General features: G+C 36.9%; 1 protein-coding gene across 11 annotated transcripts in view; it reads right to left on the reverse strand.

Annotated features, from left to right (window-relative positions):
• Positions 1–8,658, reverse strand: part of LOC121971762 (ENHANCER OF AG-4 protein 2-like) — a 19,615-nt gene extending 10,957 nt beyond the window's left edge. For 10 of the 11 annotated variants that reach the window (XM_042523187.1, XM_042523186.1, XM_042523184.1 and 7 more), the window contains exons 1-7: positions 8,191–8,658; positions 7,517–7,593; positions 3,890–6,337; positions 3,295–3,811; positions 3,025–3,133; positions 2,651–2,763; positions 2,208–2,395 (exon numbers count right to left, since the gene is read on the reverse strand). In XM_042523187.1, the coding sequence (XP_042379121.1) occupies positions 2,208–2,395; positions 2,651–2,763; positions 3,025–3,133; positions 3,295–3,811; positions 3,890–6,337; positions 7,517–7,593; positions 8,191–8,301 (3,563 nt within the window). In that variant the 5' untranslated portion in view covers positions 8,302–8,658. The remainder of the gene's footprint in view (positions 1–2,207; positions 2,396–2,650; positions 2,764–3,024; positions 3,134–3,294; positions 3,812–3,889; positions 6,338–7,516; positions 7,594–8,190) is intronic. The other variant, XM_042523188.1, reaches the window with a different exon arrangement.
• Between the last annotated feature and the right edge of the window lie 7,144 nt (positions 8,659–15,802).

Here is a 15,802-nt window from a genome sequence, read left to right on the forward strand (position 1 = left end):
AATAATTTTGTAAGGCCTTCAATATCTTATTTTCCTAGGCACTCACATGTATCTATCGGAATATCATCAAATCCAACTATTTTATATTTTACATCCCATTTAAAGCTTATTTTACTTCAGTTTAAATTCAACAATAAAAAATTAAATTGCTATATTCATTTGACATGCTTAAACTACCTAAGTTGTTTACCTAAATATTCATGAAAAAGCTAATAAAAATACTTATTCCATTGCTCTTTTATTTCCTCATCATTTAATAATGTCTTTTTACATTCATCTTTAATACATTTTATTTGGATAAAATCTCTTTTCTTCTTCTCTCTCGCTTTAGCTATTCTATAAATATCTCTTTCCCTACTTTTGTATTTAATTTTCGATAAAAACGTTCATAGATTTTATTTTTTGCTTTATTCATTGCTTTCCTAACCTCTTTCTTTACAATTGTATACTTTTTAAAGTTTTCCTTAGGGTATAATACCTTATACGTTGTTCATTTTTCCTTAGGTATAATATCTTATAGGTTGTTCGTTTTCCTTCATTTTCTCCTGTACTTTCTCATTTCACCATCGAGATTCTTTACTTGGTGGTACATGTCTCGTTGACTCACCGAGTTCACTCTTGATGTCATCTTATCTCATGTCGTATTCAAGTAGTCGCCATGTATTTCTCCTAATTCGTGTTCCCCTACCCTCTTCTTAAATATGCTTTGTTTCTCATCCTTTTAACTTCCACCATTTAATTTTAAAAGTCATGCATATTTGCCTTCTATTCATGCTACACTTGAAGCGCATATTCAATACTATTAATGTATGTTGGATATTTAAGTTTTCTCCAATGATAACTTTACAATCGTTACAAATCTTTATATCCTTCTTCTTAACTTAACCATAAGAAAGTCAATTTACGACTTATTATTCACACTTTTGATAAGTTTTCTTTTCTTTTCTTGAAAAATATATTTGCTAGTATAAGGTCATATGCTATCGCAAAATCCAATATAGTTTTCCCTTCTCCATTTCTCATTCCAAACTCATAACCCCATGCACCCTATCATACTCTTTATTTTTCACTCCGATATGATTATTTATATCTCCTATTACATTTCAATTGGCGGAATATTTTATAATACCTCATCTAGGTCATCTCAAAACCTAGATTTGATGTTTTCATCTAATCTTACTTGAGGTACATATATAGTAATTACATTAATAATTTCTTTCACCACTACTATCTTAAGAGCTATAATCATATTCTCTTTCTAACTACTCCTACTTAATCATTTAGCTATTACCTACTTTATTTCTTATTTTACTCTTTCCTGTATACCATAACTTAAAACTTGAATTCGCTGTCATCTGTCTCTTGTACACATAGAATATTAATTCTTCTCTTAATAATCGTGTCTACTACATTTATGGCTTTATCAGTGAGCATTATTAGATTTCCTGTTTCAAATCTTAGACAACTAGTTTTTTTTATAATGTTTGTTCTTAACCAATCTATAGTATGAAAACTCTTATATATTTAATACTATACTCGAGTTCTCATAGAGATATAATGATCCTTGCCAGGACATTACAGTCTGACCTTGCAAAGAGTTCGTTCCAGGGAACAACCTAGTATTAGCACAGAAATTTGATAGATCCATTTATTGAATATTTGCCTAAAAGTCCATGATAGCGGGCAACCTAACGTGCAAACTCTTGCCCTTTTGCATCCAAACTTGGGACCAACAATGGCAGGTTTAGATTGAGAATATATAAACTAGATATTAAAAAACATCAATGCAGAGCTTGCTTACTTCTTAGGTATATAAAGAAAAGACAAGAAAGTAAAGTGGTGCAAGCTATGCTTTGCACAAGTTGCATCACCTTGCCCATAAATATTGAACTGTAAGAACTTTGGCGAATGACAATTCAATCAACATAATTCAGTTTTTTTACCAAAACGAGATAAAATTGGTTGAATTACAAAAATCACATATATGAAATTAAGTATCCAGTATGCTAGTACTTACATTCCAGAAATTCAGTTCTAATTTGACATTTGAAAAAGAGCGATTTAAATGAATGACAAACACCAAAATCATAGGATATCAATGAAGAAGAAGAAAAAAAAGGCATGCAATGCCTCTGAAACAAATATGAATAATGGCTTAAAGTGCCTACCAAACCAAATGGAATGATAAAGTACAAAAGACCAAATACCTTCCATATTCATCAACTTGCATGCCTTCCATTTCTCTAATAGGATCATCCACAGACCTCTCAGCTCGAGAAGGACGCTTTAGAAAAACCCCAGCACTTAAGTCATCATTGGGAATCTCAATGTCATCAATATAGCGCCGAAGGAGAGAGTCTGGCATAATTTTCCTCTCAAGCCATAACCTCAGAACCTGAACAGAAAATTTAATTCTCAGAAAAAAAGGCAGCCCGGTGCACGAAGCTCCCGCCATGCGGAGCCCCGGGGAAGGATCCATTGTACGCAGCCTTACCCTGCTTTTTGCAAGAGGTTGTTTCCATAATTCAAACCCGTGACCAAAAGGTCATATGGCAACAACTTTACCGTTGCGCCAAAGGCTCCCCTTCCAAAATTTAATTCTCAGAAAAAGATAAAAATTGACAGATAGTCACTAAGGTAGCATAGTCACCTTAAGACATTGGCGGCGGTTCTCGCGAGCACTAGCCCCTGCTGGAGCAGCAGCATTCAGTAACCGTGGTAATGCTTCCTGAACAGCAGGAATATATGATGATCCCGCAATTCCTATAAGTTATGAAACCATCACTGACAAAATCAATTTTGGATGAGTCCAAATCCAGAATACAGAAGGAAAAGAAGTCATATCACATAACAAAGAACATGGTCAAATTGTTTAAAACGAGTTGTGGTCACAATAAGAGATGAAACAGTGCTATATTTATTTGACCAACAACCTCAAATAATGAAAGGAATGGCACGAATGATTACTGTGAATTTTCCAAATCTCCCTATACAACAACAAAGATGAGTTATATGTAAGCACACCTTTGTGTGTATGAGAACACTGAGTGATAGAGTCAATAAGGAATAAAAGATCAACTCTACGGTGAAAGCTAGGTTCACTCTCCAACTTTTGGATAAGTAATTCTACAACCTGCGAAGGGGAAGAAAAGATGTATCACATGAACTGTTACACTAGCATATTTTCCCAAACCAATACTAAATATAAGAGTTAAAAGAAAATTTTAAAATTTTGCTAAATTATGAAAACAGTAAGAACACGAAAGCATGTCATAGTTATGTGTGTAATTTTACCTCACCAGCAATACCATATTTAGCACAGTCAATTGCAAGACGAGTTGCACGCCCAATACTATCTTTTGTCCTTGAAAGGGTTTCAACCATACCCTCTAAAGCATCACGGGCAACAGCAGCTTCTGTGCCACCACTTAGCGAACCCCCGGCTGGCCTGTATTCAGGACTTATCCTGTGCTCATATTCTTCATGATCGACTTTATTTGTTAAAGAAGACTCATGAGGAACTGCATATGGAGAATCAGAAGGCATAGCAGCATAGGCTCCTTTCATATCCTTGTTAGCCAAATTTGCTGAAATGAAGGGAATCAATGCAGCAGGACTTGGACTCATTCCATGGATTAAATTTGGAGTCGATACTATAACAGAAATAGGATTTTCTGGGTGTACATATCGTGATTGTGTTTCTTTCCTTTTAGCCTGAGCAACTGCAATAAGGTGTTTCATTGATTTACTGGAATCAGAAAATGAAGACTCGCTTACAGAAATCAGTTTTTCTTCTTTAGCCAATCCTGATCTGTATTTGATGAAAGCGATCAGCAAATAATTAAATCATGATAAGATCTGAACTAATACCTGAAAAACCAAGTAATACCTTTTCTCTATTAAAGCATCCTTTCCAGTGTTCCGTTCAGAGGAAACTCTCTTTTCATGTTTGTTTTCGGTAAGTGCAGTATTGTGTGAATTAGATTTGGAAGGTGCCTTCATATTGATAGATTTATTCAATGCCTTGTTTTTCTCAGGCACGGATTGGTTAGTAGATAAGTGTAAGCTCTCAGATTTGCTTTTTGAGAATTTTGAGGGTGTGATTTGAGATTTTCTCCCTGAAGAATCAAAGGTTTTTACATGGGGCTTAACAGATGTTTGATCTGTCAATTTTGATACCTCATCAAGGGAAGAAGAAGCCTTAGGTGAAAGCATAGAAGTTCTGGAATCACCAAAAGAACATTTCTGATATTCTCGCTTTGTCGGACTCTGATAAGTCTGAGGGCTTTGAGATTTTTCAGCTTTTCTCTCATTCTTTTCAGTTATATTGATGGGCAAGGTTATGCCATCTGAAGACTTCTGATCACTGGTGAAACCAGCCTTCTCAGTTACATCTTTATTGGTTGGAGAATCCTTATTACTCTCTATCACAGGGTGACATTTCTGCTCAGAAACTGAAGTGCCTGAATCTGATAAAACCAAGTTCCCAGAGCACGTTTTATGAATTGGTGTCTTAATCTCTTCCACCTCATCATCATCATCAATTCTACATGATCTTCGTTTATATCGGATATGTGTGCTCAAGGGCCTATCATGCTTTTTCACAAGTTTAGAATCTGTTTGAACTGAACTTTCAGTAATTTGAGCAGCAGAACTTGCACCTGCATCCATGTCCTCAGCATGTTTTACTGTTGGAACATGAGCATCATTATTTGTAGGTGATATAAACTGATTTTCAATCAGTATGGAGTTCCTTGATTTCTTTGTCTTCTCACTTAGGAATAAGTCACCCTGCATTGATTTCTTACGCTGGTCCTCTTTTACCAATTTTGCTCTCTTAGCTGGGCCTGAATCATTGCTTCCGTCGAACTTGTGCTTTTTACTTCTGCCCTTGAAATTCTCCTCAACATCACTAGAAGCCACTGAATGGTCATTGGTACAGCTAGGATCATTATGCATTTTTCCTTTTTGAAAAGAATTTTCCTTCAAAATTTTCAAGCTCTTTGGCAGCTTACTAGTTTTGGAATCACTACCTGATGCAGTATTTCGAGATGATTCTCTGTTAGAGTCATGTGAGGTAACCTTTGTGTTTTTTCCTCCAGACAGCTTGTTTCCCTTTCCAGAAGAACCCTTCAACTGCTTTCGTAAAGCCACACTTGATTTTATTCCTGAACCATCCACATTTTGCTTCGGCTCAGTAAGCACTTTTGTTGTTTGATGACCAACTTCCAGGACCTTAGCATTACTTGCATCTCCCTCTTCATTATCATTTTCACCCTTGGAATCACTGTGATCTTGAAATCCCCCTGCTGAGCCTTTTGGAGACAGATCTTCAGTTTCCATTTTAGGCGACATTATCATGTCCTCATTATTAATATCATCAGGATTGATACTCATTAATTTATCATTGCTGGAAGAAGTAGAGGAAGATGATTTGGAAACAAAAACTTTTCTCCTCATTACAGCCTGAGCACGAACTTCTTGAACCTTCAGACTTTTACTAGCATCTTTCAGATCACAAGAGTTATCAAGTTCGCCAAGATCCAAACCTTTTGGTTCCATTTTAGATAGCATTTGTATATCAGTGTTCTTAATTTCATCTGGCCTAGCACTCGTTGATTTTTTCTTCTTGCCAGAAGCAAAAAAAGATGATTTTGAAACTAAAACTTTCTTTTTCATAGCAACAATACCATCATTTTCTTGAAGAGCATGGCTTACATCTTTCCCATGATGTTCACTTTCACTTTTGGAATCATTGCAATCGTGATGTCCCCCAGCTGCTGAAACTTTCGGAAGTGGCTCTCCAATTTCCAATTCAGGTAATATCTCAATATTAGTGTCCTTATTATCATCAGAACTAGTGATCACCAATTTCTCCTTGTGTGAAGAAGGGTATAAATCTGACTTGGAAACTACTGGTTTCTTTTTTTTTGCAATCTGACCATCATTAGTTGAGCTTTTTTTCCTTTTCAAGAGAGATTCGCTGCCATTTAAATTAGTTGAAGACGGATCCAAAGAGATGCAAGCCTCTTGGCTCCTCGAATCAACATTAACACCTAGTGGCTCACCACTTGTATTATTCTCAACCTTTTTCTCAAGATCCTTCAAATGAGACACCCCACTATGTTCCACTGGATGTTTGATATCTTCCAAATCACTATTTGAAGGAGATGCAACAGATTCTACTGATTGCTTCTTGTTCAATTCTTCAAAAGCCTCACAAATTTCCTCAACAGCACTAGCAAAGTGTTTGACTGTTTTGCCCTGGCAACGGGCTATCAACTTACTCTTTGATTCATCAGTAAATATCTGTATGTCAGCTGGGACTACAAAGGCACTGCAAAAAGTATAACTTAATGGTGAACAACGATGGTGGCAGATTGCATCAGCCATATAAATTCATAGACTGTACAAAAATCACCATTCAAACATACCTAATATGACTTCAAGAAAGGCTACCAACATCAAGTTTCAATAAGACTAAGAAAAATGTATTGAGAAGAAAAAAATGCATTCCTAATGAAAAGAATCCAAGATCTCAAAACTCTCTGGAATGTAAGAAAGGCATCAGGCATGTAAACTGAAACTCAAATAAAATAGGAAAAGGGGCAACAAGGAACTTTACCAGTTGCATATCTTTCCCCCTTTTAACCTGTTCTCCGCCAGCCATTTTGACTTAAATGTAAATGGTTACAATTTAAACAAATTAGTTCAACTTTACCAAGTTACACCCCTGCAGTCCTACATTTTCAAATCATTTCGCCTCTTATTATATCGCCATCATTCCTACTCTATTTTCAAACTCCATATGGGCTATTAGATTCCTATATTAAATCAAATCAGTGGAGTATGTTCTACCATACAACAATATGAAGAAAAATTAATAGTCTACTAGCCATATTTGAGAGAACTCCAATCATGTGCATGGCACCTTAGTCAGAATCATAGTTACTTTATTTTCTTTCACTAGCATAATAGTCCAATTGGACGTTTGTGGCTATTTTCAAGTTTAAATACAAAATATGTAACTACAGAGATCTGGCTGATTCTAAAACAATCATCTCATTTTGTTTCTTTAATGGGCCTCGCCTCAAATGAACAATGCATGTTGACTACAGAAATCTAAAGGCTTAATGATGGTGCAACGCAAGAAAATAAGTTTCTCCGTAGTTCAAAATAGTTTGTGCAACATATTGTGGAGTGTTTTTCCATAGTTGTGGTAATTTATGTCCTTTCAAAGAGATGAATCGAATCATTCAACAGATTCATTGAATCGCAGATCCAAAGGGCTAACTGTGTTCCAATTAGCCAAATCCTCACTCATCAATCAAAAATAATAAAACAACACTGAGTTCTCTAACACCAGAAAAGGCAGTTCTTGTTCATTTAGTTCCCATAAACAACAGTCTATGCCAGATTAATATCACAACCAAATGTGACAATTAAGAAGAATGTGGACAAATCAAGCAGAGTAAAACATAGTTGAGAGCCCCAGCAAAAAGTCTAGCAAACTTACATTTCATTAGTCCCAAAAAATTGAACAAAGTATTTCCTAGGATCTGGTGGTCGTTCAAAGTCTTCTGGCTTGCTTATCTGAAAAGAAGTAGCATATATTTAAGTTGAGGTCAAACCACATGAGGAAACGATGATGTATAGGTTTCCTTAAACATATGGATCAGTAAACATCTTGCCAGATATACAAAAGTTACTCTTTAACCAGTAGATTTTTAAAATGAAGAACTTTAAAAACAAGTAGATCTTTAAAACGAAGCAAAGGTTCCAATAACTAGAAAAAAGGAATCAAGGAATCCGACGAGCAAAAGATAATTAAAGATCTCTTTATAGGTAAAAGAATAAAATAAATAGCAACATTTCAGCTAGTAAATTTTCAAAGTGAAACAAAGGTCTTGATGAGCCTAGACATCACTGAAGGAAAAATTAGGAATATAGTAAGCAACCATAAAGCAAAGCAAAGAAAGAGAGAAGCATAGAAGTCATAATAAAAAAAAAAAAAAGATTAGCAAAATCCCAACACTAACTTGGGAGAATAGCTCGTAGTTGCGTTGCTCCAAAAAAAATCAGGTTCCAAGCAAAGACATTTTGTAGGTAAAAAAAACAAGTGATAAGAGGCTCCTAGCCTCAGAAGGATAAAAACAATTCGAACTTTTCAGGATGAAAAAACGAACTAACCTTGGCAGGCCAAGCAGGGTAGCCTTTCACCTTGGCGAGCACAAGATCCCCCAGCTTGAGCTGACCCACCGCCTTAACTCGGTTCGAGCCCTTTTTACGCCCGGGAGCCATGGCGGCGAGCGCTCAAACCCTAATGCGCTTCCGTCTTCTCCCCAGCAGAGCCCCAGCAGAAAAAGGCCAGCCGACCTAGAAGTCAAAAAAAAAAAAAAATCCCTAATTCCTATCCACAGCGGCGACGGACTCCGACCAGCCGAAGCGCGTCTTTTTTGCGCCAATCCTGATGTGAGTGGGCGGGGAGCGGCCGCGGCGGCTGGCTACGCCGCAGAATCGTCCGGTGTAGTGCTAGGGATGACGGGCCAAACAGGATCGGCAACAGAGCGGCGCCGACGAGTGGGGAAAGGGATTAGAATGGGGCGAGGGACCGAATAGGAGGAGCTGAAGGTGATCTGAACTGGGTTAAACACCGCACCATCGACCTAAAATATTTTTATACGATCATATAATTTTATAAAAATATCAAAGCGCCTAGAACCTAAAATATTTATATAATATAATTGATCGTATATTTTTTAATAAAAAAATCATAATTATAAGGGCTAAAAATCAAAGGGACCTATTTTATGTGAATCAATCAACAGAAGCCCTTTTTTTATTATTATTTTTAATCAAAAGGCTTCCCAACCCCGCTAGGCACTAGCTCCTCTTGTAAAAATAATAAGGATACCCTCTGATATATAATTCGATATTATTCTCTTATCATCCTGTCCTCTCAGCCAATGGTATGAAACATAAAGTCATATCGTAATAGTCATGATTTATAACTAGTATATCATAATATAAATATTATTGAATAAAATAAATTAAATTATAATAATAATTATGATTTTATAATTACTATAAAATTAATATTAGATGGAGAAATTTAAATTATAATAATTATAATTTTATAATTGTTATAATATAAATATTAAGTGAATGATTATAATATAAATATTTTTTAACATGTTAATCGTTATAGTGATTATGAAATCATAATTGCTATAAATATTATAATAGTTACAGTTTTATAATTGTTATAATATGAAATTGCTATATTAATATCAGGTGATAAAAGATAATAATATTTAATAATATATTAATGATAGCTCTATCAGTTTTACAATGGATTGATAGGATAAGGTGCTCTTTTGATTAAAAAAATAAAAAAATAGCATTTATTTGACAATTCTAATAGAAAGGGGGTGTTGCCCCCGGACCTGAAGTAATGATAAAAGACTTGACATTTCTCTCAAAGAGTGGGGGTTCAATTCCCACATAGAATATACTTACGATCAGGGGCGGATCCAGAGGGGGGACGGCATCGGCAGTCGCCCCTCTGCCAGTAATGGAACCCCTAGTAGTATGTGATTCCACCGGTGGAGATAAAAGATACTGCCCTTTGTTTCACGTAAAAATCACCCGTCCATACTTAAATTTCTGGATCCGCCACTGCTTACGATAATCAATTTTAGTGATACTTGGATGCCATATTAAGCGTTGTCGCGCTTCCTCAATTTACTTGACGGATAAATTGTAGGGTTGATCATCTACTTTTATTCTATTTATCTTACTATCTTACTATTTTGTTAAGAACCTAGGCCTTTTACTAATTAATTTTCGTGAAAACTAAAATAAAATTACGTTAATGTCATGTTTTCACACCGAAAATAATTTCAAGATTTATTAGTAATTTCTATAAACACAACAATCAAGGATCTTGAGTTCAAGACCCAATTGCGATATATTATTAAGAAATTTTTTCATTAATCAATTTGTGATCTAGAGTTCAAGACTCAGCTGCGGCGTATTATTAGGAAATTTCCTCATTAATCAATCACGAATCTAGAGTACAAGACTAGAGATGACAATGGAGCGGGTTGAAATCCGGACCCCTAGCAAACCCGTCCCAGCTAGGCGGGTTTAAACTCGTATAAATGGGTCTCAGGCGGGTCTGGGGCGGGTCCCGAGTTTAACCGGATCCACCCCCGTATAATTTTTATATTAATTATTAATTAAATAAAAATTGATAATTAATTTATAATTGAATCAAAATTGATAGATTTTAATTTGTGATAATATTTTTTAGTTACAAAATATTATTAATATAAATGTTGAAAATCAATTTAATGTTTAATTAATTTTTAAATTTTTTATTTTGTATTTAAAAAAAATAAAAAATAAATATAGCGGGTCTAACTCAAACCCGCCTTGCCAAGTTCATGAGGCTGGGTGGGGTCCAAAGGGAGGCGAGGGCGGGTCACTGGTTTGACCAAACTTGCCCCAACCCATACCCATTGCTATCCCTATACGAGAATCAGTTGTAGCGTATTATTAGAAATTTTTCTCATTAATCAATCAGGGGTCTAGAGTTTGAGACTCAACTAAGACGTATTGTTAGAATTTTTTCTTATTAATCAATCAGGGATCACTGTGGTGTATTATTGAGGATTTTTCTCATTAATCAATTAAAATTTAGAGTTCTCTTTAGTTCCACATCTTAGAAGTGATAACAAAAAAGTTTCTATAAATACCTTGGGCCAGCGATATTAAAAGTATACTTTTCTCAATTTTTAGCTAAGGTATAATATTAAATTAATTTTTTATAAGGGGAAGTTAGTTATATTAGCTTGTTATTGGTATTCTTGAGAAACACCATAGTCTATACACTCTTACCTAATTTATAGACTACCTTTAGCTAAGATTAATTATAATTTTTGTTCTCATCGATTTAATTTCTAATATAAATAATTAAATTAATTTTTTTTATTAAGAAGAGTATGATCTCTCCTTATATTACCCTATCTGGTATAAGGGGCAATGTGTGTACGTGATGACTTGTATAATAAGGAAGGAGTATCCTTATAATTATTGTCCTAATTATAAATTCAACCATGTCCCCTCGTGGTGGTGCGATGGTTAAGATATGAGGTGTTGCCACATGAGATCTTGGGGTCGAAACTCAGCGTGACCGAGCATAACCTCCCCCATGTCTTGGCCATTTGCACTAATGGCTAGTAGTCACCCGTGATTTACCTCCTCCGTGTTGACCTAGGGACGGATTGACGGGGGCGCTGGGGACGAGCGAATCGTCTTTTACTATATGATTATAAATTCAACCATGAAGTGAAACAGACGGTTCTGGGCTGAATCTTACGAGGGACGGCCCCTTTTAAAAAGCCCTTAACAAATTGATCAGAATTATTACATTTTCTGGTTTTTTTATATAATCCAGTTCCTTGACCAATTACTAAAATCAAACATTACCGTAACATATTATACAGATAGTAACATGCATTATCACTTCTGAATTTTAACTTCCAATACAACTGTTAAAACATGACTAAAGGTTCTAAACCGGAAACAATGAGTGAATATGAAAATTGCAGTTGGCTTCAATTTGAGACACTGCATTTATAAGATCAACCTTATCGAAGCTAATTCTGACAATTCAGTACACAATTTCTATTTTCGTATCGATACGGGTTATAATAAATAGACTTAAAAGATAACATAATAATCAAAGTTAAAGTGATGTGTACTATTAAAATTAAGATAGAAAAATATTTCACATTTAGGTGTGTTGATCGCTCAGTCCTAAAGTTTTCAGGTTTTACCTGCACGGCCTTAAAGCAGGACACTCAGATAAAGCAGATTGGCTACAAATCTGATCGGTTATAAGGACTTTACTCTAGAACTAAAAAAATAATACGTTAGAGCGATAAATGGCCGGATGGGTTCAAAAGAGCCCGGTCGGAAGAAAGATCGACCGGGCTTTAGGCACTTAAGCCTTCTAAAAACTCTTTATGCTCACACGGTCGAATGAAGGCCGATTGAACATGACTTTTTGTGTACACCCGATCGGGCAAAGTCTGACCGAGCTTAAGGCCACTTAGCCTCACAAAGATCTTAATATACGATCGGCCGAATAAGGGCCGATCGAACATAAGACATTCTATGCACGCCTGGCTGGGCAAAGTCCGGTCGGACTCAAACACACTTAGCCTCACAAAGATCGATCTTAATATCCGATCGACCGAATAAGGGTCGATCGAACATAAGACATTATGTGTACGCCTGGCCAGGGCAAAGTCCCATCGGACTCAAAGACACTTAGCCTCACAAAGATCTTAATACACGATCGGCCGAATAAAGGCCGATTGAACATAAGACTTTCTGTGTACGCCTGGCCAGGCAAAGTCTGGCCAGACTCAAAGACACGTAGCCTCACAAAGATCTTAATATATGATCGGTCGGATAAGGGCCAATCGAACATAAGATTTTCTGTATATATCTAGTTGGGCAAAGTTTGGCTGGGCTCAAAGACACTTAGTCTCTCAAATATCTTAATATACGATTGACTGGATAAGGGACGATCGAACATAAGACTTTCTGTATATGTCCGGCCAGGCAAAGTCTGACCGGGCTCAAAGACACTTAGCCTCACAAAGATTTTAATATACGATCGACCGAATAAGGGCCAATTGAACATAAGACTTTCTGTATATGCCTGGCCGGGCTCAAAGACACTTAGCTTCACAAAGATCTTAATATACGATCGGCCGAATAAGGGACGATCGATCATAAGACTTTCTGTATATGCACAACCGCGCAAAGTCCGACCGAGCTCAAAGATACTTAACTTCACAAAGATCTTAATATACAATCGGCTAGATAAGAGTCGATTGTATTGGTGCAATCGACCTAAGTTTGATCGGTACAATTATGATTTTGATGTGTGTGTCAAAGAGTTTAAGTTAGACTTTCATATTATTTTGATATGTGTTTAATCTTGTAGGACTTGGTGAAACACATAAGGAACTTGGTGCAACCAAGTTTGGGAAGCTCATCCAAGGGCTCAAATCCTTGAGTCGATGAAATATGGTGTGGAAGACATCCGAGGAATCGCCGAACGAGGAGCAACAGAGTGAAGCTGAAGGAAGCGGACTTCAAAGCAATGTGAAGGATGACACGGAGAGGAGCCGCGGGCTCGGGTGCATCTGAGGGACAAAGGCCAAAGAGGGCTTCAAGGGCGACTCCGGAGAGGATGAGTGTGAGTGTGCAACCGGGATCATTCGACTGCTAGAAGTGACAGCCGACTGGGAGAGAACAGAAGCATTCTGTTCGCTCAGCCAGTAGTGACCAATCAATTGGTACTTTTACCAGTCGACTGGTAAGTAGCCGTTGGCACTGTGAAGTAGCCGTTGGATATTTTCAACGGTAGCACCAGTCGACTGATGGAAGTATCAGTTGACTGGTGCTGAGATGAGTTGATATGATGATCAACTCTCTTCTCTTATTTATAGGAAGCTTTAAGGCATGAAGGAGGTTACTTATTATTGCTGAATGACTCCTTTGTCATTGTCCAAAGCTTTTTTCCAAGTCATACTCTTCTTCCTACTCTTAATCTCCATCATATAAAATTAGAAGAGTGCTTTGTGAGAGATTGTACTCCACCGAGAAGGAGTAAGCTCTAGCCGGAGATTGCCGGGGACTAATCCACTGAAGGATCAAGGGTTCGTCCACCTCAAGAACACGCCGTAGAGTAGGAGCAAGTAATCTCCGAACCACGTAAAGGAATCGTGTTAGCATTTGTATTCTTATTTATTGCTTTAATTGTTTTAGTTTCATTTTCGCTTGCGCAAACTAACCGTATAGAGAAGAAAGGGAATTGGAGGTGACCTAGTTATCCAACCCCCCTTCTAGCCGACCATCGATCCCCTACAAATCGAACATAAGACTTTCTATGTACACCGGGCAGGGCAAAGTCTGGTCGAGCTCAAAGACACTTAGTCTCACAAAGATCTTAATATATGATCAATTGGATAAAGGCAAATCAAACATAAGGCTTTATGTGTATGCCGAGCCGGGTAAAGTCCGACCAGGCCCAAAGACACAGCCTCACAAAGACCTTAATATACAATCGGTCGGATAAAGGCTTGTCAAATAGAATGCTCTATGTGTACGCCCGACCGGTCAAAGACTGCACGAGCTTAAAGACACTTATCCTTAGAAAACTTTACATAAATGGTCGACTGAGTTTAAGTTACATGATGTTATATTGTTCCTAAAATAAATAAAGACTCTAACATACATAATTTATCATACGGTTCCTTGAATAGATCTTTAGCATGCTATGACCATCATACTAGTCTCTGAACAAATCTTTATAGTATTTAATATACGACAGAGCATATTGATACCAATACAGGTTAGGTGCTTCATTTCATAGGGTTCACTATAAATGCTCAGCCAAATGAAATATCTGTCTAAAATAGATTCAATGAAATACATTCCAGTTAAGTGACCAACTTAAGGACTGACTGAGATATATTTAGCAGATAACATTCTGACAGACTATCAAAGTTGTTGGGGAATATTCCTTAGGAATTTCCTCACCAATTGATCCGTTACAACAGTATATCTCGACAACCTCATCAAAGATCTAAAGTATAAGCCACAAAAGAGGTATATTTGTGGGTAGAAAAAAGATTTCTCTAATTATCATTGTTGATCACACTACAAGAAAAGTCACTTTCCGCAGCGCATCATCAACGGCGTGCATTTAAAGCGCGCTGTTAATAATAGTTTTTACGGCGCGCCTAATTATGTGCGCTGCGGAAAGTATAATATTTATACAAATAACAGCGTGCAGAAAAAGTGCGCTGTCAATACAATTTTCAACGACGTGCAAAGTACGCTGTTAAAATTTAATATTAACAGCGCGTAGAGCGCGCTGTTAATAATTATTAAATATTAAAAAATATTAACAGCATACAATAGGCGCCATTAATAATCTTCAACATTTTCTAAATTAATATTTCTCCCAATATTTTCCGCGCTTCTTAAGGCCGCGAATTATTCTCACCCAAGCTGCCCGCGCGGCGAAATAATCTTATATTCTCCCGCAAAACCTAAAACACAGCCTCTCAAAAGAAATTCGCTTCGCCGAACCTCTCTGCCGCAGCCCAACTCCTCTCCGCCAACATCTTCGCCGGCGAAGCACTCTCAGCCAAAGCCCTCCTCCTCACGCAATCTCTCCCCATCGAAGCCCTCTCAGCCGAAGCCTCCTCAGGCGAACTCCCTCCGTCGAAGACTCTCTGCCGCAACCCTAATATTGTCTCTCTGCTGAACATCTCCATCCTCTCCCAGACGAAGCGCTCTCCTGTGAAGCCCTTTCCTCCGAAGCTCTCCACCAAATTGAATATCTTCGTCGATCCTTCCCTTTCTCAGGTTGGATTTTCTTTTTTTTTTTTTCTTATATTATGTTGTCGCTGCTTTGAATTAGGTTGAACAATTTCGTTTTAATTGATCATGGAGCATCAATTCCGTTTACAGTTGGAACAGAGAACTTGAAGAGGGGAGGTTTAAGTTTGTTGCTACATGTGTTTTAATTTTGTTTTGGTTTGGTTAATTTGGTTTTGATCATGGAGCATCAATTGGTTTTTTGTTGCTACAAAGCGTACATGTATCACATGGACTGGTTGGGCTCGGCGAGAATCCCTTAGAAATTGAAACAAACCAAATCAGGGGTTCTTTTGGTTTACTATTTATTTTATTCAGTATGAAATCATAA

This window comes from Zingiber officinale, chromosome 4A, assembly GCF_018446385.1.
Source record: "Zingiber officinale cultivar Zhangliang chromosome 4A, Zo_v1.1, whole genome shotgun sequence".
NCBI lineage: Eukaryota > Viridiplantae > Streptophyta > Magnoliopsida > Zingiberales > Zingiberaceae > Zingiber > Zingiber officinale.